The sequence below is a fragment of the Lissotriton helveticus genome, chromosome 5_1, assembly GCF_964261635.1.
Source record: "Lissotriton helveticus chromosome 5_1, aLisHel1.1, whole genome shotgun sequence".
Lineage (NCBI taxonomy): Eukaryota > Metazoa > Chordata > Amphibia > Caudata > Salamandridae > Lissotriton > Lissotriton helveticus.
This window is the reverse complement of record NC_136065.1, coordinates 2,055,734,339-2,055,756,872: the sequence shown is the minus strand read 5'-3', so window position 1 is coordinate 2,055,756,872 and position 22,534 is coordinate 2,055,734,339. Positions and strand designations below refer to the sequence as shown.

The 22,534-nt window shown below is 48.8% G+C and overlaps 1 protein-coding gene across 2 annotated transcripts in view; it reads left to right on the top strand.

The window, feature by feature from the left end:
• LOC144756282 (uncharacterized) overlaps positions 1-22,534 on the top strand; it is a 444,819-nt gene that overhangs the window by 394,275 nt on the left and 28,010 nt on the right. For both annotated transcript variants that reach the window (XM_078645943.1, XM_078645942.1), the window contains exons 18-19: positions 12,562-12,620; positions 13,846-13,941. In XM_078645943.1, the coding sequence (XP_078502069.1) occupies positions 12,562-12,620; positions 13,846-13,941 (155 nt within the window). The remainder of the gene's footprint in view (positions 1-12,561; positions 12,621-13,845; positions 13,942-22,534) is intronic.

Sequence of the window (22,534 nt, the reverse complement as noted above, 5' to 3'; positions counted from 1 at the left end):
ATATGGCTAAGGGTGCTTTGAAGGTTATACTGCCTAGGGCATTTTTACCATACGTGATACACTAGGCCATGCCCCACACTTGGTGCAGGGCACTATCTTTGTGTAGAGGCTCCACCCAATGCCACCTAGGCAACCCTTTGGCGGTACGTGCCAAACCCCATGTCCTTCAACTGGTAGCCACAGCTCAAGGCCTATAGCTATGTAGCCATACCCTACCTCAGTTGACTACTCATATCCTGACACATGATATCGAATGACAACACCAAGGACAAAATGTCTGACATAAAATTGAATTATTTTGCATCTTTCATCTAAGCAGCTCTCTAAATTCTTTAACTATACAATGGCAATTTATTAGCATCTAATGGCACCTTAGGGTATATACTGTACACTTCTGTGTGATATATTTTCTAGATTTTCCTAGGAAAAAACAGAGGTCTGTTTTCTGATCCCTTGGCACCAAAGACTCAGTCAATGCATCACTTGATTCAGAACAACGGTTGTACTGCAACCACCCGACAACCCATTAAGACATGTTTGAGCGAAATGTGTTTCAGGTAATGATAAATCCCATAACACATTACAAGGAAATTAGTGGAATCTGAAACCCTCTTTTATTAAAACGTTGTACACCAAAGAACCCACAAACATATAGGATACATTTGAAAGATTAAAATAAATATCAAATCCTTGTTTAGTGCATACAATATGAATTGCAGCCACTATGAAGACAAATACAATGACAGTAGCAACAATTAGTAAAAGTGGGCATAAAAGGAAATACTCCAGCATGATTGATTACTGTTATCAATGTTTAGCGATCTTACCATAATTTTTCCACTTCTTAGCATTATTCTTCTTCTAGAACAGCAGAAAATAAAACTTATTTCAAATTTCAATGATGGTGTACACCTATACACCTGTTTGAACAAGAGAGCTCATGTTCAATGCAACAATAAGTTCTGCTACTCTCGCTTTACTAAGCCAGCCGCCCTGATGCTTATTAGCCAACGGTAGCCTTCAACTAGAACTGGAGATATGATTCTCCATGGCCTGTCCCAGTGTCATCTGGCATGAAGATTCCCTCCACCCTTCACTCTTTGTGATAATTTTTCATAACCTTATTTCATTCTTCTTAATACTCTTAGCATGAACAAATAACAGAAAGTGGCATGATACCCTTTCACTTATATCTATTATACAAAACAACGTTCTTTTGAATAACTATAATCAATGAAACACGCAATTGTCTGCATTTTAGAAACTTTCAGAAATCCGTAACAAAATACTGTAAAAGCATTGAGCATTTAGATTAAATACTGGGAGTATATTGATATAAGTTTTATTATAACATGGCAGAACATAATTATATAAATTCAATGTGCATTATATTGATCACATTTATTCTCTTTTGATTGACTGAGTAGCACATGCAAATCAAGCAGGGGAATACTCCAAAAAAAATGGACATTAAATTCATAATATGCGGCTGAGCCACCACATTTGGGTCCATATCAACATTTCTTGAGCATCTTACATTACTCCTTGGGCACAGGATTGCTTTTATATTTTTGTGATCTCACTGTTGGTTTTTACTGGAATTGCAATTTTGAAACTCCATGTAGTCCCTGTTGGATCCTCTGGTGACTGCCAGTGGAACTGCAGCCTTTGGTCATCATACCGTCTTTGTGCTAGCATCTGCTGTTAGTGGAAACACTCATCATTTACTTTGTGTCCATGTGCATCAGTTAGCAGAAACACTCCTTTATTTTGGTTCCTTGTGCATCACAAACAAGAACCGCAAATTTGTAAAACAGAGAAGGTCTTTCCTAGGCGTATCCCTATGGGGAACACTAATGACGTGGCGGCATACAAAAAATGTGAAATCCCTTACATAATATACAGATTGTGAACTTTGTAAGGACTTCTGCTTGTCTGTAGATTGCCACTGGAACACCAGTCTTTCTTCTCCATCACCAGCTCTGTGGCGTCATACATGATATCAGTAGTGATGTCATCGCTTTACATCCTAAAGAACTTTTATTTCTAGTCTCCGCTTCTTCTAACTGCTTCCATCCTCTGGCTGCCCTGTCCGAAGCCTGAATGCTAATCCATAGCAGTGGTCTTCTTCAAGCTATCAGACCATGCATCTACTTCCCCGTTCATCACAATCTTGGTCATTGGCCTTCGTGCTGAGCCTAGCCTAACTCATGGGGCCTGAACCGGCTTCTTTCATATACAGACTCAAGGGATTCTTTCTTATCTTAGGTTTTTCACAGAAAGATGATGTTGGCAGCGCTTGACTACAGTATTTGTTTCAATGTCGATCTTTCATCATTCCTCATCGAAAGATACCAAAGAGTGCTACCTTCTTTCCATGTTATCCAAAATTTACATCACACCAGCCTACACTTGCTCCCAGAAACCAAAAGTTTTAAATTCAGGACCCTGTGCATCCTTCACTCCACACTTCACTGCCAAGGCTCATTATACATCGCAACCCAATTCCAATACAATAATCCCAACAAATGCCTTCGCTCCACTTTGGATCTTCTCTTCTCCATCACATTTGAAGATATAATGAATGTTACTTTACAATATAAGCTTTCCAATTTTGGAAAAAACCTTTCTTCATAGATGCGGGACACTACCTCCTATTGTTGTCTTGTCTTGGGTCTAGAAGAAAACAAGTTACTTACCTGTAACTTTAGTTCTCCAGTATTGGAATCTTTCATAGATTCACATGCCTGAATCATTCCCCGTCGTCGAGACGGGAGTCTCCGGTATATAAAAAAGCAGTGCTTAGTAGTATAGCAAACTGAAAAGAGGCCTAGGCCCATTTCCCTTTTGCAACCCATAGCCTTTGTTATGTAAAAAAGGCCCAATCTTTTCTCTGAACCAATAAGAGCTCCTCACCCTCTAGAACACTCCTGAGAGAACCTTCTGCCCCTCAGATTTTTCGCGCACTTGTGCATATAACACACTTCTTGTGCTAAATCCGAGGTGAGCCTCACAGGGGAGGAGGGTGGGTGCATGTGAATCTATGAAAGATTCCAATACTGGAGAACTAAAGTTACAGGTAAGTAACTTTTTTTCTTACTCCAGTATTGGAACTTTCATAGATACACATGCCTGAATCAGAATAGTGAGCAGTGACAAAACAAAGCACATTTTCCTGATACATTACATAATCATGCAATACCATTAGAAAATGAAGCATAATCTCATATACATATATATACATACTTATATAAAATATGACTTTGTAAACAAAAGAAATTATGGATGGAGGGATGCAAGAAAGGCTCACCGTTACTGGATGATATTCCGCAGTACCGCCTCTCCCACCGCCGCATCCGATTCTGCGGCTGCCTCCAAGCAGTAGTGCCTGGTGAAGGTGTGCGTAGATGCCCAGGTTGCTACTCTGCAGATATCCTGGATTGGCACTCCTCCAAACAATGCAGTGGATGTGGCCACTGCCCTCGTGGAATGGGCACGGGCTCGTGCATTCAAAGGCTTTCCAGCAGCTTGATGACAGTAGACAATTGCACTGGAAATCCATCTGGCAATTCCCCTCTTTGACAGCGGGAAACCTTTCCTGGGTGCACTGAAGGCGACGAATAACTGGGAAGACTTGCGAAACGCCTTAGTTTCTTTCAAGTAAAATTTCATACATCTCTGAACGTCCAGCGAGTGTAATACTCTTTCTGCCGCTGTTGATGGATGAGGAAAGAAACGCTTCAGCACCAATGGTTCGTTCAAATGAAAATCAGTTGGCACCTTCCGAATGAACTACGGGTTTGTTCTGAGAATCATTTTATTCTCTTGAAATTGCAAGAAAGGCTCCTGAATCGTGAGTACTTGTAGTTCACCTACTCTTCTCGCTGAAGTCAATGCAATGAGAAGAGCCACTTTCCAGGACAAGAACTTCAGGTCTGCCCTGTGTATCGGTTCAAATGGTGGCTTCATCAATTGAGAGAGTACAATATTCAGATTCCATAAAGGTGGTGGAGGCTTTACTGGTGGAAAAACTCTAAATATTCCCTTCATGAATTGTTTGATAATCCTTGAGGACCATAAAGATGGGCCTGACGATGACCTCCTGTAGTGGGATAACGCAGCCAAATGCACCTTGATGGAGGCGTGTGCTAATCCTGACTTTGCTAACATCAGAATGTAAGGTATAATTTGATGAGGTGCCGCAGTAAGAGGGTGAACATCATCATGTCTCTTACACCACAGACAAAACCTCTTCCATTTCAATCTGTAGGTTTTGTTGGTACTCTCCGCTCTGGCCTTGGACAGGATCTCCCTACATTCATGTGAGATGTTCAGATGGCTAAACTCACAGTGTTCAGGAGAAAGGCTGCTAATCGCAAGGATTTCGGGTCCGGATGGCACACCTGCCCTTTGGATATTGTCAGAAGCGATGGAATCAGGCGCAACCGAATTGGACGGTCCTCCGACAGTAGCAGCAGTTCCGTGAACCAGTGTTGTCTGGGCCACCACGGGGCTACTAGGATCAGCCTGCACGGCTCTTTCTTGATCTTCACAAGTACACAGGGGAGAAGAGGAATTGGAGGAAAACCGTAGGCAAAGATGCCGGACCATGCCATGGAAAACGCATTCCCCAAGATCCCCTCTGGGGAAGCCAGCTTGCGAAGTACTGGCATTTTCTGTTTTCCCTTGTAGCGAAGAGGTCCACCATCGGTGTTCCCCATCTCCGAAAGATGCTGTCCAGGATCTCCTGGTCTAGCTCCCATTCGTGGCAGGACGATTTTAGCCTGCTGAGAGTGTTTGCTTTGACGTTTTGATCCCCAGGGAGGTGTTCTGCTGACAATGATATTCCCTGCTGAATGGCCCATTCCCATATCTCCTGGGCTTCCTGAGACAGGGAGAGAGATCTTGTTCCCCCTTGCTTGTTTACATAATGCATCGCCGTGGTGTTGTCTGTTCTTATCAACACCGGCGCACCTTTTATCCTAGGCAGAAAAGCCAGTAATGCCAAGCGGATCGCCCTGAGCTCCAGCAGATTTATATGTAATTGCTGCTCCTCTGCCTTCCAGCGGCCGCTGACCTGAAGGTCCTGAAGGTAAGCTCCCCATCCTTCTAACGACGCATCCGTCGTCACCACTAGCAGAGCTGCTCTTGCTAGAAACGTCAGTCCTTGAGACACATTTGCCTTTTGCGTCCACCACTTTGCTGCCTGCAGCATGACTGGCGTCACCTGTATTGTATCGTCGAAGGATCCCTCTGCCTGACGCCATTGGAGATCGATCTGTTCCTGCCATGGTCTCATCCTTAGCCTGCAGCAAGGTACCAGTGGAATACAAGAGGACATTGTGCCCAGCAAGGATTTGTACCTGCAGACTGAAAGAGACTTTCTATTTCCCAAGTCTTGGAAGAGGGACACAATCCTCAGTTGTCTTTCCTCGGAGGGAAACGCTTTGTTGCATTCCGTGTCCAATATTGCCCCCAGGAATGTGATCACTCTTGCTTGGTGGAGGTTTGACTTTCCCTCGTTTAGAGTCAATCCTAAATTGGCGAATAAGTCTATGCAAGCTTGCGTTGACGCTCTGGCCTGTGTCTTTGATGGTGCTTTGACTAACCAGTCGTCGAGGTACGGAAATATTTGATGTCTTTGTTTCCTCAACACAGCCGCCACTGGAGCCAGGCATTTCGTGAAAACTCTTGGCGCTGACTTCAAGCCGAATGGCAGTACCCTGAATTGGTAATGTCTTCCGGCTACCCAGAACCGAAGGTACTGCCTGTGTGCAGGATGTATCGGCACGTGGAAATACGCGTCTTGTAGGTCTAATGTAGTCATCTGATCTCCTGGGTTCAATAACGGAAGGATGTCCTGCAAGGATACCATCCTGAAAGATTGCTTCTTGAGATAGGTGTTTAAGGATCTGAGATCCAGAATGGGGCGCCACTGGAGCTTGTTTTTCTTGATAAGAAAAAAACGGGAGTAAAACCCCTTGTTTTCCTGGGATTTTGGTACCGGTTCTATTGCTCCCTTTCGGAGCATTGTCCGAATCTCCTGCCGGAGTTGATGCAGATGATTGGCTCTTTGGTGCATCGGTGGCGTACAAGGGGGCGTCTGAAGAAATTCTAGGGTGTGACCGAATTGAACTATTTTGAGGACCCATTGGTCCGTTGTAATTTTCCGCCAATTGTGAAGATAGTGAGCAATCTTTCCACCCAGGGGAGCATCTGACAGAGCCAGAAGATGGAGGTTGTCATTGCCGATTAGTGTTGTCCTTTCCTCGGCCACCACGTTCTCTTGGAGTTGATTTTGTGTATCCTCCTGACTGACGCTGGTTATATTGCTGACGGTACGGCTGCGATGAGGACTGATAAGAGGATGAATATCTCCCTTGTTGGTATCCTTCTCTATACGAGGATTGTCCTCTACCCCTGGAGCCACGAAAAGGGGTTTTCTTGTACTGCAGAGTTCCCAGAGCCTTTGCCGTATCAGTATCCTTCTTGATACTTTCCATCGTATCATCTATATGTTTTCCAAATAATTCTTCTCCATTGAAAGGGAGGTCTAAGATTTTGTTTTGCACCTCCGGCCTAAATGCTGTTGCTCGCAGCCAACCTTGCCTGCGCAGGACCGCAGCTCCTCCCAGGGATCTAAATGCCGTGGTCGCTATATCCATAGCGCAGTCTATGACTTCAGCCGAAGTCCTCTCTCCTTCCATGAGAATTTTCTTCGCCTCCTGCTTTTCTGGCAGATGGGTTCCTGGATTTCTGTTGTGCCGCCTGCGTGATAACAGAATCCGGTTTGGGATGACCCAAAAGGCAAGATGGAGCATCGACCGGTGCTTTATACTTTTTATCCAGTCTGGCCAGAACCGGTGTTACCGTCGCTGGCGTCTCCATGACCTTCAATCCTTCTTTCCAGATATGAGACACTATAGGTAGAGAACGTACAGATCTCCGATACGAGTCTTTAAAGTCATAAAACATTCCGTTTTCTCCTCTGTCATGGTCAGTGCAAACCTCTTAGTGGCTCTCTCCATCAAACTATGAAAACCACCAATGTATATCATGCCATTCTGCACTTGTGTCCGCAATCTCACCATCCTCCTGATCCTCATCCGAGGTATCGTGGTGTGTTGTCGGTGGTGGGGACCTAACAGTAGGTTCCGGCACAATCTCTCTCCTACGAATCGGAGTTCCTGGAACCGACCGTGGACGTGGAGTAGCCTCTATGGCCTGTTGAGCGACTGGAGTCGCTGGGTATCTTTTTCTATAATCCTCCAACATTCCCTGGAGCTCCTTCAACAAAGAGGATGGTACACTGGTGTTGGAAATGGGGGTTGCCCAAGTCTCAAAGGGGGTAGCATGGCATCAAGCGGGCAGGCCAAACTTCGAGGACATGTGAAGCATTCACGCAGTACCCACAGACGACACACCAGGCACACTACAAAAGAGACGCAACTCCACCTTTGGTTGGAAAAGAAGAAGTTTAGTGATATCTCCAACCTGTAAGGTAAATAGGGAAAAATACACTGGTAATCACAACAAGGCGCCAACTGGCACCCAAGCCAAGTACTTCAGTGGGGGATTATTTACATGGGACAAAAAGGGTTAAGTCCATAGTCCATAGCTGTAAGGAAAAAGGATGGTTAATTAAACATTAGACCTGGGGCCAATCTGGCGGGGCCAACTCAGGCTCTCATCCTTAGGGGGTTGGCTGAAAATGTAAGTTACAACATTATGCATAAATACACCTCATGCATTATAACGCCAATCCCCACCCCTGTAAGGGAAAACAGAGCATCACAGCACATTTAATATTAGACAGGAGCACCTATCATGAATCAACATGGCTGGCTCATTAACCAGGGGCATGAACAGGGGCCTGGAATAACTCGTCAGGCCAGCTTAGGGGCACCCCTGCAGTAGAAGGGAACACCCAGATTTACTCCACCCTCCACCTACGGGTATAAAACAACAGGTAGGAAGGCACCTGGCATTCAATAATATCTGAGGTATACACCCTAGGCATCAAAGGTAACCTGGGAACATGGCTTTTCAGCCCTCAACCAGCAACATAAACTTTAGGCAGTGCGTTGGCAACAACTCTTCCTGGGTCACCTTAGAGGAGACAATATTCCCTGGGGCATAGAACCATAGGCCTACAAACCTCAACATAGGGTAAACCCTCCTTGGGGGAATAAACATATAGATTGAATGTTCAGCCTATCCTCTAGGGGCCGGAGCACCTGTCCATGAGCTTCTCGACCTGTCTGGGACCCTATGCACCACAGGTAACAGGCAACCATTAGGCATCACTGTCAATTCACTCTTCAGGTGTCTTAAGTGTACAAGTCACGGGTGGGGGCGAGCACCGACCCTGTGCCCCGCTGCCCTCTTCACCCTCTTTTTAGGCCCCACTCACCGGCTACTCCTGGGTTCTGGATCCGGGCTCCAACCACACTGCTGGCCCCTTTGTCAAGGGGGGGGGGGCAGTCAGGAGACTCCACGCGGCCTTCTCCCGGGGCTTCCGAGATAAGGGGGGGGGGCAAGCACCGACAATGTGCCTCGAGGCCCCCCCTCTGTGACCTTGCCACCAGCCGCAGGACTCGCGGCAGCACTCAGGGCACTTCCTCACCGGTGGAGGTACTCCGGTTCCTCCTTTGCAGGCACCGGCGGATGGGGCTTGCGGGCTCCGTCTGGGCCCTCTCCCTGCTTTCCCCCGGGATCCTCCACAGCTCGGGGGCCCGGGATTTCCCTGCGCGGGGTTCTCCTCACTGGGTCACACAGGTCGGGAGGCGGGGCTGGCACCGGCAATGCACCCCGGCCCCGCCTACCATTACCGGCCCCTCGCGTGGGGCACAGACCGGCGGGGTGGCCTCCCGCTCTGGTCGTCCTTCTCAGGGCTCCCTCCTGACCACGGGGGCCCTGCACCGAAGCTTCTCCCGGGCCCCTCCTTCCTCATGGGGACCCGGGGCTGCCTTAGGTCCGGGCAGGCTCTCTTTGGGGCACAGACCGGCGGGGTGGCCTCCCGCTCCGGTCGCTTCTCCCGGGGCTCCCTCCTTGGCCCGGGGGCCCCGCAACGGAGCTTCACCCGGGTCCCCCTCCTACCTCACGGGGACCCGGGGCTTCGATTTCCCTTCTCCTGGGCTTCCCGCTCCACAGCCAATCCCTGCGCGGCCTTCAAAGGTCACGGCCGCGCAGGCCAATCAGTGCGCGACGGGGTCGGGCCGATGACGCGGCCGGGCCCCCGTCATGTGACGGGAGAACCTGACGGCCTCAGGGCCTAGCGCGGCCCTTCCTGCACTTCGGCGGCCCTCTCCTGGTACCGGGGGCCGCCGCGACGATTTCCACAGCGGTGGGGGCCCCTCCACAGTCGCGCCGGGCTGCGGCGGTGATTTCCAGCGGCGATAAGGGGTAGGCTCCCTTGTAATTAATTAATACTACGGCAGACAGCGCGCTGACACGAGGGTAGGCTCCTCAGCGCTGTTTCTCCTCACAGTTTCCTCAGCCCACACAGCGCGATTCTCCTCAGCAGATGGCGCTATTTACAGCGCACTGCTCTTCCCTCTGCACGCAGCTCTCAGCTTCTTTCTCAGGCCACACAGAGGGGCAGGAATTTAGCACTTCTCCAGCACTTCACCACACAGCGCTATGCAGGCAGTCCAGGGGCAGATTTAGAGACACAGTTCCTCGGGGGCACAATCCTCCCCGGGCAGCTCCTCACGACCCAGTACTTCCACAGGGTCACAGCTTCAGCAGGGGGAGTGGACAATCCTATTTCTCACCTCCTGGGCGCTTCTTCATCGCAGCGCTGGCGTAACTCCCGGTTCCCACAGTGTCAGGGACCTGGGTAGGGGCCCTCCCTTGTTAGGGGCCCATGGGGACAGCAGAGGGGGGGTTCATAGGGGTGCAGGGCCCAGCTCACAGGCCCATGTGGCGGTAGCACCTCACAGCAGGTCCCCTCTCTTCCTTGTCCCAGCGCTGAATGACTTTCTGGTGACACTTCTCCCTATTTATACCCTCCTCCCAGGCAGTGCCAGGACCTTCTAGAATGTTGGCACATCTAGCCTAAACTGGTTCTAGGGGAGGGGGTGAGCACCCTGGGTGCCAGGCTTTCCCTCCAAAAGCTAGGGGTAGCTGGGTAATATTATCTAGACCGCTGACCTATGTCAGTCCAGTGGCAAAACCCATGGCCATGGCATCCATTTTAAAAGCAATACATTTCAGTCAGGTGCAGTTTTAAAATGGGGGTGCAGTTTTAAAATGGGGGATTTTACAAGTGCTCACATTACTTCAGGTAATTACATTTTCACAAGGTGTCTCACACCACTCATGGCCTATGCAGGTTTAATCCCATGGGGGAGACAATCTAGATAAGGGGGTCAAAAGCGAAAAATTTTGGGGGAAAAGGCCAAGTCCAACAGTCATCTCCTCTCGTTGCTGTTGTCGATATCGGTGTTGTTCCTGGGGTTGTTCTTGATAACCCCCATATTCTTCCTCAGAATCGTATTCTTGGCACTTGACCTGTAATTGCGAAGGGCTACTGGCAATACCATACTCATCATCTTCATCCGAATCTTCCTCCTCCAGTAAGTGAGACGGTAGCAATGGGGAGACCTTGCTTGGAGATGTAACCTCAGTGTTATAGGTTTTTTCCAAGGCACCAACCTTTTTTCTGGTGTTTTTTCCCTCGTCGACGAGCCCGTCGACGTTGTAGTGACCGTCGACGCTGTCCTCATCGTCGTCGTCGTCCTCGTCGACGCAGTCGGCGACGCTGCCGTCGTCGACATTGCCGTAGACACGGTCGTCGACGCATTCACGATATAGTCGTCGACAGTGAAATAGCCGACGCTGTTTTCTCACCAGCCTTATCCTTCTTCGTCGACGACGGAGGTGTTTTAGTCGTCGACGATGGTCACTTTTTAGTCGACGGTCCCGTTGACGGAGTTAATTTCTCCTCAGAAGGCGCAGAAGAAGATCGTTTGATGGTAATCTTGATCTTCTGAGGTGACTGTGGTGGATCTGAGGTGGATTTTGCTCCTTTCACCTCACCAGCAGATCCCTTCTTCCCCTTAGATGAGACTGAAGGGGATTTTGAGGGACTGCGCCCTGAAGACCCTGGAGTGGTCTTTTTTGGGGCCTTCTCAGGTCTTTCCCCTTAGGAATGTGTTTCTGAGGAGATCTACTTCTCTTCTGAGATCTCTTAGACGCCACAGATTCCTCCTCACTCTCACTTGAGAGGATTTCCTTCCTGGCTTTGTTTTTCTGAAGCCAGATCAGTAGCCTTCCCTCACGATCTCTTAAGGTCTTATTTGAAAAGGTACGACATACCTTACAATCTGCTGCCTTATGGTCTGGATAGAGACAGTAGATGCAGTCCTTGTGAGGGTCATCTGTAAACAGCCTTTTCTTGGAGCAGGTTGAACAAGCTCTAAATAATCCTTTTTTCTCTTTTTCAGACATGGTTGATGTAGAACCTCAAATTCAAGTCAAAATACTGTAGAAGTAAAGAGTTTGAGCAGAGCTCAAAGGAGACTCCCTAGCACAACGTGCGGTAGAAAAATCTGAGGGGCAGAAGGTTCTCTCAGGAGTGTTCTAGAGGGTGAGGAGCTCTGATTGGTTCAGAGAAAAGTTTGGGCCTTTTTTACATAACAAAGGCTATGGGTTGCAAAAGGGAAATGGGCCTAGGCCTCTTTTCAGTTTGCTATACTACTAAGCACTGCTTTTTTATATTCCCGGAGACACCCGTCTCGACGACGGGGAATGATTCAGGCATGTGAATCTATGAAAGTTCCAATACTGGAGTAAACAGGTCTACTTCACCAGTAACCACTCATGATCTGCTGTTGTCTGTCTTCTCTTCCTCTTATGCGCAATGGCAAGATGCCTTAAGTCCAACGAGTATGCCTAGATGTGGGTCCCATGCTCACAGTACCATATTACTCAAGCTGTACCCAACTGACAAGGTCAAATTCAGCTGAACTCTTTTTGAGGTTGCTTGTGTTCCCTTCTAGGGGGGGCTCACCTGGCAGTTGGGGGTGGACAGTTCCCAGGAGAAGCCAGGTTAGTATTTTGTAGAGTGGGCGACAATATTGGAATGTGGTCTTAACCGGAATTACAATAATACCATCCAACGCCGTGTTGTTTACTGCAGTGCCAAGAGGCCGTCTAACTGGTGAGTGTTGCACTTACAAGTGCCAAAGATAACAAAAATAAATGAGCAACCCATTGGTGGAATTTATGGTCGGTGCAGCTAACCTTAACTGACAAACTTCACTGCTTTTTAAGTTGTATATGATAATTATAATATCCTATTAACAGTACAAAAAAGTATAAACCTGGTTCGACAATCTCTTTCAGTTCCAAAAACAAAAACCTGAGAGAGGTACAAGCCATACACTTTAAAAAAAAAATTAAAAGCATGTGAAATAAATGCTTCTAGTTCCACCAATAGGACCTTCAAGCTCCCTCAATTTGTGATTGCCGCCTGGTGTTTAGAACACTCTACGATGTGTAACATGATGTTTGGTGTTGCCCCTCAAGTTTTCTGTTCCTCTTGATTTCATGCAGGCACAGCTGGCCCGTGAAAGATGTAGAGGTTAGAGGACCCAAGATTGTCATTCAAAAAGGTGAGCACATGATATTCTTATTACTAAGGTAAAAAAAAGAACTTAAGGTTTCACAGACATTGCATTGAGTTCAAGCATTCTTAAATACCCGAGGGCCTACACTCATGTATGCCAACATGAGATCCAATGAGACCTTGCGAAGCTGCGGTTTCATTGATCACACACTCACTCACACCAAGATAAGATCCCAAAGAGCACTCACATAACTACTGTTTCATGGATCATACGTACACTCACTTAAATATGTGATCCAAATAAATTCTCGCAGAACTGCAGCTGTCTATTTCACAAGGACTCAGGCATGATGATGAGATCCTTCAGTGATCACACGCGCACTCACAAGGAGATGAAAATCCAAATGAGATCTCCCAGAACTGCAGCTTGATGGATTCTACACATCGACATCATGCTGGGTTCTTCCTGTGCTACTGAGTGAAGGGCCTCTCTCACAGTGACACGCTGAAGTCTCCCACCCTAGCCAACCTTTCTGTAGCCAATAGAGTGAAAGTCTTTTCAGGTTTCAATAATATTATTTAACATAATGACAACATCACAGGAAATCAGTATCATATGATGTTTGATCTTACAATGGGATTCCAGAAAACGACCTAAAAAAAACACGAAACCCAGATCAAATGGTATCAAATAGTTTGCAAATACAGTTGTTAGGACAACAAATTGGGCTCATCTTCCTGATGTATACAAGGGTGTACGTGTGAACTACACTCAAGTTGATCTGAACTAAATACAGGCTGCAACTCCCAGTATCAACTGATTTGGCCAAAAAAACAGCCAGATGATGAAATCAATGTGTCTGCCATGCACCTGATAGTCCCACCCTTTAGGAGCTCTCCCAGGCGCACAACCACCTCATCCCCACCAGAGATGAGCAGGAAGTTATTATTCTGCTTTTGAATTCACATCGTGCTTTAAAATGCACCGTTAACTGCTAACAGTCTTTCCTACTGACCTCAGAGACCTCCAATGAAGTGCTTATTTTCCCTATTTTCCTTTTACACACAGAAACATGTTTTCTTCTCTCTTATTGACTTCAAGCTGAGCTGGGTGTCCAATATTCACTGAGCTCTCGTACACCTTACTCACTGACATCACAATGACCATTTTTGGTAATCAGACTAGGTAATAGGGAATTGTACTAGGGATTCTTTGTGCTCTATTCCTTACCTCAAAGTTCTCATCTCATAAAATATTTTTTCTATTCTAGAAAACAGTGTTTATATTACGTTCCACCCCACCTGCCCAGGCTGCCTGCTTATGAAGGCCGACGATCACAACAAGGAAGTGGTCCTCCACATCTTCAGTAAGTGGCGAGTGACTCCTTTGCTTCTTTAGCTTGTTTCACACTTCATAAGTCTCTTTGAATACATATATACATATTTAAAACACGTGACCGCACGGGTAGCGTCCAATCGCGTGCACTTATTTTTCGTACACACGGAAGCACAGGCAGTGATCTGCGTAACATGAGAGGAGACATTCATGCGGCTGAAGGAACTTTTTGATTAAGTGAGTTCACCCGTATTTGCAGGATTAGGACTCCAGTGGTTACTATGGTACTTTCGTTAGAGATGACAGGGATGTCGTTTTCTTTTCTTTAGGCTTTTTGACGCACAAGTACGAGAGATTGAAAGACATGTAAGTCTTGACATGATGAGATTTATACAGATCACACAGGCACTACACATATTGGAAGGGAACTTATTGCACATGAATTTTTACATATTATACTCACCTTAAGGCACAATAATCACTATATATTGGCTATGGTTCATATGAGTTAACATAATAGGTTGCTGTATTGATGATTTAATTTACAGATGATTGATAAATATGCATGTTGTTACTTTTTGAATTGATAGTGATGCTCCCTGAGGAAGGGCTTTTAAGCCCGAAATGCATAGGAGTTGAATAAGCAACAATGTCGAAAGAGGATAATTATGGGAAATGAAAATTAAATGAAGATTGAATTTCATTGACTAAGCATGAAACAATTGAATAAAGAAAACTTCTAAGTAATTATACAACCGTTTGGGAGTCCCAGTTTTTGGGGAACCTGGATAAGAGTGCCCATGGGGATGCGGCTAATAATGATAGCAGCTGTCACAAGGGGAATCCCGTAATGTAAGAAGGCTGTTGTGTCATGATGTTAATGCAGCGGCCATCTTGGATAAGAGAATTCCCCTAAAGAATCAAATGTGGCTCGCTAGGCAAAGAGTCCTGTCAGTATAGCTGAGAGCAGGCTGTGGCAAAATGCAACTGGAGCTATTGGTGCAAAGCTACTGCCCAAGGCACATAGGGACATTACCAACCACACAGGGAGCTTTATGGGTGAGAGGGTGTATAAAGGACTCTTCAAACAAGCAATGGCTAACACAGTGGCGTGAAGATCAGAGATGAATTACTTTCTAGCCAATCACCATTACAAACTGTAAGCATGAACACATACAAATCCATTAAATCCAATGGGTTGTACAAATGTATCAACAACACAGCAAACAAGTAATTGCCTAAAGTTGCAACAGATCCAATGACTAGGTGTCTGACTCAAAGTTCTTTTGCTTATATTGTCTGTTGTATTGTTGACATGAGCCCTACAACAGCACCTCCAGACAGAAACACAAAGTACATCATGTCTGAAAGCTTTACAGGTGCAGACAGGCACAGCCCATCTGCAGTAACAAATGCAAAACTAGGACAGCAGCTACAGACTGGAGCAGCAACAGCAGCACTGCAGAAGCTACAGCCACACACAGGAACAGCCGCAGATGAGAATAGTAGCAAAGCATAATCTGCATCCACCTACAGAGCAGTGCCATTGTACAATTGTAATGTGTGCAGCCACTGCTACTTCCTGCTCCTAAAACAGAGACACAGCAGGGGCTGGATAGAAAGGGACAGGGGCAGAGGCGGATGTAAGAGAGAAACCGAGATTATAAAGAAGAGCGAAGCTACCACTGGTGCAGCAGGTGCAGTGGTACCGGGACACAGAGCCCTGAATTGGCAATTGAACCCTAATATATATTATATTTTACCACCCCGACCGCAGTCAATTGGGTAAATGTTCTTGCTTGCACCAGGGCAATTGACATCCTTGCTAAATTACTGTTCCTTCATAGGGAAAATTATTTCTGCCCTCGTTGACCATTTCGAATCAAATAGGAATATAATTCTTCAATATTCAACCATTCAGTTTCCAAACCTTGGTGCAGATTCGCCAAAGGGCTAAAGGTTATAATGCTGCATCCAAACTCCAGTGACTGGAACTCCCTAAAGACTACTTTCTAAATGAAAAGTCACACTATGAAAACACACCAAACATGGTTGGTATTTAAACATTCCAAAGCAGTAAAACGGAGCTTGACCTGGGTCGCACTTGTAAAGTCCCAAAGTGCCCTCAATGAAGATGCGGGGACAATGGGTACTTGGTACAATCACTTTTATTTACGTTAACTCTGGAGAAGCGCCAGGGGCCGCACACTCCTACTCTCTCTCTCTGCGGCAGCCTAACATGGCCTCTGGTATCCCAGCATGCTCAGCCGTGACGCATCTGAGACACTGGAACGTTACACCACATATCTTCCCTCTTTTACAACACATTAACAATAAACACTTGGTTCCCCTAGGGTGCCCGTTGAAGTCTTGTCATTGGGGTGCAGCCCGCGTACAGCTAACAACCAGGGGAAAGAACAAGGGGTGTGACTGTACTACAGGCTACATAACAAAATCTTGGATCTTGAATGGGCTGTATCCTGTTGACGTGGACATAATGCAATAAGCCCATACTGTGTGTTTGATCTCTGTCTCCCAATTTTGTTCCTGCGCTGATGGCAGCCTGCACAGATTCCATAAGTACACGGTTGAACCGTTCCACAAGGCAGTTACCAGTTGGGTGGTACACCGGGTATGTTTGTTAGTGATGCCGTTCCTGTTTATGAAAGCGGTCCATTTCTCAGACGTGAATTGGGGGCCATTGGGGGCCATTGTCACACGTGATGACCTTTGGAATGCCTTCCCTCAAGAATGTGGCAGAAAGGAACGATACCACCTTCTCCGCGTCAGCTGATTCACACAGTACGACTTCTGGCCATTTGGAGTACCAGTCCATCATTACTATGGCATACTTGGGTACACAATAAAGCAAAAGAGTTCCCTTGGTGGTATCTAAAAAAGGATATCAATCTCACAGCTTAATCTATTGCTGTATTTCTACTCACATCAGTTAACTACTCGTGTAGCCTGACCTCAAGCTTTCCACATGAATATCAATGACCCCCAGATAAGTAGAACCACAAAGAAGCACTAACAATCTAAACATTAATCAAAACAGTAAAACATTATTCAAAATATAACATAACGTTGCCAAAGTTATTTTGTCTTTCAGTTAGTGTTTTATTAAAAATGTTTTCTTTGATATGTGTTTTCTTAAAAAACATCTGACAAACACAGTCAATATATTACAATTGGTTTCCTATAACTAGACTGCTGTAACAGACACTGTCATCAATATAGAACATCCTACAATCAAAATGTAAAATATATTAAAAAACCACATGGGTTATGTTGACGCGTTTCGGTGGATCTTGCGTGCTCGCACCACCTTCCTCAGGGCAATTAAGACAAAATAATCTGTAGACAAAACTTAGTATCCTCCACACGTGGTCAATTAATAATGTTTCAATGTACCATGTGTTTCAATTATAAAAATCACAAACTTGATCTATCCTGCGAGGAGTATGTTCTTTTCCTCTCAGTCAGTGAGTATGCAGATAAATCATGCTAACTCCCTCATTTGAACGGTGTAGTATTCACCTCGGCAATATTTCTCTAACCTTGCACTTCTTGGTTAATGCAGGGCGGCGCTTAGCGGTGCTCCTTCCTTCACCCTTTTATAGGATTTCATCAATATTCCTATTTCGGAGGTCACTCGCCTGTTCGCGTTTCCTCTAGGGTTGCACCCTGCGAGTCCAGAATGGGACCCAAAATGTCAACTCCCAGTTCCTCCTATGGGTTGGTGGGGTTGGTGAACTTCCCCAAGGGTGGTCACAGCGTTTTTTGCGTCTTGTCTGCGTTTCTGCACTGTGTACATGCCCTCACATGTTTCTCCACTTGGCTGTCCACAGCGGGCCACCAATACGGGTTTTTCACGCAGCTCTTGGTTTTCACAATCAATCAGAGTACTTGTAGAGCACGTTACTTACCCGTGAGGGTCTCAAGACACTGAGGGGAGGGGGTGCTGCTACTACTTGAAGAGCCAGGTCTTGAGGAGTCTTCTGAAGGCGAGTAGGTCTTGGGTCTGCCGTATGAGGGTAGGGAGGGTGTCTTGGCGGTGAGGTAGGAGAAGGATCTGCCGCCGGTGGTCGTTGATTGGATGCGGGGGACAGCGGCGAGGGCGAGGCTGGCGGAGCGGAGCTGGCAGGTGGGGGGGTGAAAGCTGAGTCAGCTGCTAAGGTACGCTGGTCCGGTGCTGTGGAGTGGTTTGGGTGTGTGGGTGAGGAGCTTGAAGGTGATCCTCTTGTCGACGGGGAGCCAGTGTAGGTCTCTCAGGTGGGGGGTGATGTGGCTGGGGGACGTTGACGATCAGTCGGGCGGAGGCGTTTTGGAAGCGTTGTAGTCGGCGTAGATGTTTGGCTGGGATTCCTGCATAGAGTGCGTTGCCATAGTCCAGTCTGCTGCTGACGAGGGCCTGTGTCACTGTTCTTCGTGTTTCGGTCGGGATCCACTTGTAGATCCTGCGGTGTATGCAGAGGGTGTTGTAGCAGGAGGAGGAGACGGCGCTGACCTGCTTAGCCATGGAGAGGGAGGAGTCGAGGATGAATCCTAGGTTGCGTGCATGGTCGGTGCGTGTTGGTGCTGTACCCAGTGTGGTCGGCCACCAGGAGTCGTCCCAGGCTGAGGGGGTGGGTCCGAGGATGAGTACCTCCGTCTTGTCCGAGTTCAGCTTCAGACGGTTGCTCCTCATTCAGTCGGCGACGGCTTTCATTCCCTCGTAGAGGTTGGTTTTGGCGATGTGTGGGTCCTTGGTGAGGGAGAGGATGAGCTGGGTGTCGTCGGCGTAGGAGATGATGTTGAGGTCGTGCTGGCGGGCCACTTGTGCAAGGGGGGCCTTGTAGATGTTGAACAGCGTCGGGCTGAAGGATGAGCCCTGGGGGACGCCGCAGATGATGTCGGTGGCTTCTGATCGGAAGGGTGGGAGGCGGACGCTCTGGGTTCTGCCGGAGAGGAAGGACGTAGTCCAGTCAAGGGTCTTCTCTTGGATTCCTGCTTCTAGGAGGCGTGTCTTTAGAGTGCGATGGCAGACCGCGTCGAAGGCTGCCGACAGGTCGAGGAGGATGAGGGCTGATGTTTCGCCGTTGTCTAGTTGGCGCCTGATGTCGTCTGTGGCGGCGATGAGGGCTGTCTCGGTGCTGTGGTTTCGTCTGAATCTAGACTGGGACGGGTCCAAGATGTTGTTGTCTTCCAGGTGGCGGGCCAATTGCCTGTTGACGATTTTCTCGATGACCTTTGCCGGAAACGGGAGCAGGGAGATGGGCCTGAAGTTCTTGAGGTCCTGGGGGTCAGCCTCGGGCTTCTTGAGGAGGGCGTTGATTTTGGCGTGCTTAAAGCTTTCCGGGAATGTCACTCTTTTGAAAGAGATGTTGATGACCGTCCATAATTGGGGTGCGATGGCTGCGTCTGCTTTGTTGATACATGGTGTGGGCACGGTTCTGACGGAGATCCTGAGTGGATGGAGTTCATGACCTTGCGTGTCTCGACGTCGTTGGACCAGGAGGTCAGGCGGATGGTGCTGGTGGTGTTCGCAGGGGAGGTGGAGTCTGGCGTAGTCGCGGCAGTTGTGGTGTTGAAGCTGACATGGATGTCAGCGATCTTGCAGTGAAAGAAGATGGCTAGTGATTTGCACAGTTCTTGTGAGGGTGGGATGTCGTTGGCATTGGCGCTGGGGTTGGAGTTCCTTTACGATGCTGAAGAGCTCTTTGCTGTTGTGTGCCTTGTTGTCCAAGCGGTCTTTGAAGGAGGATCTCTTGGCTAATCTGATGAGGTGGTGATGTCTGCAGGTGGCGTCCTTGTGGGATGCGTGGTTGTCCGGTGTGTGTTCATGGAGCCATATTTTCTCCAGTTTCCGGGATGCGCGTTTGGAGGTCTGGAGCTCGTCGGTGAACCAGGTGGCTCTCTTGCTGGTGTGGTTGTTGGAGGGTTTCTTGAGCGGGGCCAGGGTGTTGGCACAGTCGTCGATCCACTGTCTGAGGTTGCAGACTGCGGCGTCTGGGTTGGTGGGGTCGGTGGGTGGGTTCTGGGCGAGGGTGGTGATCAGACGGTCTTCGGTGACTTTGCTCCAGCAGCGGCGAGGCAGCTGTTGGGTGCGGTGGTGAGTGGTTGGTTTCTTGAAGGTGAAATGAATGCAGTGGTGGTCGGTCCAGTGGAGTTCGGTGGTGTGGTCGAAGGTGATGTGGGTGCCTGTGGAGAAGACGGGGTCCAACGTGTGGCCGGCGGCATGGGTGGGTACGGTGACGAGTTGTTTGAGGCCGAGGTTTGCGAGGTTGTCGATCAGGGTGGGGGAGTTGGCGTCGTTGTTGTTCTCGAGGTGGAAGTTCAGGTCCCCGAGGAGGATGTAGTCCGTGGAAGCGAGTGCGTGGGTGCTGGCGAGGCCGGCGATGGAGTTGCTGAACTGAGCCCAGGGTCCGGGGGGTCTGTATATGAGTGTTCCTATGAGGGTGGTGTTGGGGTCGGTGTGGATCCGGAAGTGCAGGTGTTCGGTGGTGTCGTCTGCGTGGGTGGCGACCTTGAGGGTAGACTTATGGACAATGGCTATTCCTCCTCCAGGTCCGTTGGCGCGATCCCTGCGGGCGATCTTGTAGCCGTCCGGGATGCCTATGGCGATGTCGGGCGCCGAGGAGTCATTCCACCAGGTCTCGGTCAGGAAGGCCACGTCTGGAGCGGAGGTGTCGAGCAGATCCCAGGAGGGGTATGCAGCGGAGGTGGCTGGGTCCAGTCCTTGGAGGTTTGGTGGTTCTGTCGCAGGTGAAGCTGCAGGTGCGGCAGGAAAAGGGTCCGTGGGTGTGTTTGGGGGTGGCCTGGAAGCAGGTGTGGTTTCGGCCGGCGTGCGTGGAGGGTGCAGACAATGTAGTTGAGTCTGGTGTTGTGGCGTTCGCGAGGTCCAGGGGTTCTGGCGCTGGGTGCGGTCCAGGCGCGGACGGGCAGCACGCCTTAGGCGTGCCAGCGGCCCGCCCGCTGCACGGGTCCGCTGCGCGGCCGCACAGCTGCCGCCATTTGAAGGGGAGCTGGGAGGGAGGAGCAGCTGGGAGGCATGAGGCAGGGGATGGCGAATGAGCACGGGGGGCAGGGCCGCAGGGGCAGCAGTAGCGGGAAATTGAGCAGTGGGCACGGGGGGGGCAAGGGAAAACAGTGCCCAGGAATGGGCAGAAACAGAAGGATGCGGGCACAAGCACTGGTGGAGCTGGAGCGGGGGGGGAATGACCTACCTGGCAAGGTCAAGGGTCGCTCTCCTCACGGCGCAGCTGCCGCCATTTGAAGGGGGGCTGGGAGGGAGGAGCAGCTGGGAGGCGGGAGGCAGGGGACGGCGAATGGGCGCGGGGGGCAGGGCCGCAGGGGCAGCAGCAGCGGGAAATTGAGCAGTGGGCACCGGGGGCAAGGGAAACCAGTGCCTAGGAATGGTTGTATGGCATTACAACGCGGGCTTTTACCACGCGTGCCATTACAACAATGTTTTTACAACGCAAGTTGTTACAACGACTTGCGCTGTAAGCGCTGGATAGTGGAATAGTTTAATTTTCTATTCCAACTCCAGCCCACGTTACAGTGGGGAAGGTGTTGGAATAGAAAATTAAACTATTCCCTATCCAACAGCGCCCATAGCAGCATTGTAATGGTAGCGCGTGGTAATACCCGCGTTGTAAAGGCTGTTCCCCCTAGGAATGGGCAAAAACAGAAGGATGCGGGCACAAGCGCTGGTGGAGCTGCAGAGGGGGGGAGCGACCTACCTGGCAAGGTCAAGGGTCGCTCTCCTCACCGCACAGCTGCTGCCATTTGAAGGGGAGCTGGGAGGGAGGAGCAGCTGGCAGGTGGGAGGCAGGGGACGGCGAATGGGCGCGGGAGGGGCAGGGCCGCAGCGGCGGGAAATTGAGCAGTGGGCACGGGGGTGGCAAGGGAAAACAGCGCCCAGGAATGGTAGAAACAGAAGGATGCGGGCACAAGCGCTGGTGGAGCTTCAGCGGGGGGGGGCGACCTACCTGGCAAGGTCAAGGGACGCTCCCCCCGTCGCAATGCCTAGGAGGCCTTCATGTAGTATCATGTAGTATCGTGAGGAGGCGGTCAACTAGCTGGTGCGGGGGAATCACTTTGTCTCCTTGTAAGAGAAAGTGTTGTACGAATTTGCTATAGAACTCTGCTAGGCCTAGGAAGGAACAAACTTCTTCTTTGTTCTGGGGTGTGGGTGCTGACATAATGGCCTGTACATTAGCTCGCTTGGGAGAGATGCCTTGGTCGCAGATTTTGTGTCTCAAGTAGGTGACGGTGTGTAGGCCAAACCTGCACTTTTCCCACTCTGCTGTAAGGCCATTGTGTGACAGGATACGTAACACCGTTGAGAGTTTCTCGTTGTGGTCTTGGCGAGATTTCCCCATTATGAGGATGTCATGCTGGAAGTTTTGCACGCCTTTAATGTCTTTAAATAGTTTGTGCATCAGTTTTTGAAAAACGGCTGCAGCGGATGCTAGGCCGAAGGGCATGCGTTTGAACCGGTAGCATCCAAATGGGGTAATGAACGATGTGAGTTTTCTGCTTGAGAGGTGTAGCGAGATTTGGTGGTAAGCTACTGTGAGATCGATTGTCGAGAACCATTTGATCCCTTTCGTTTGAGCTAACATCTCATTGATCTT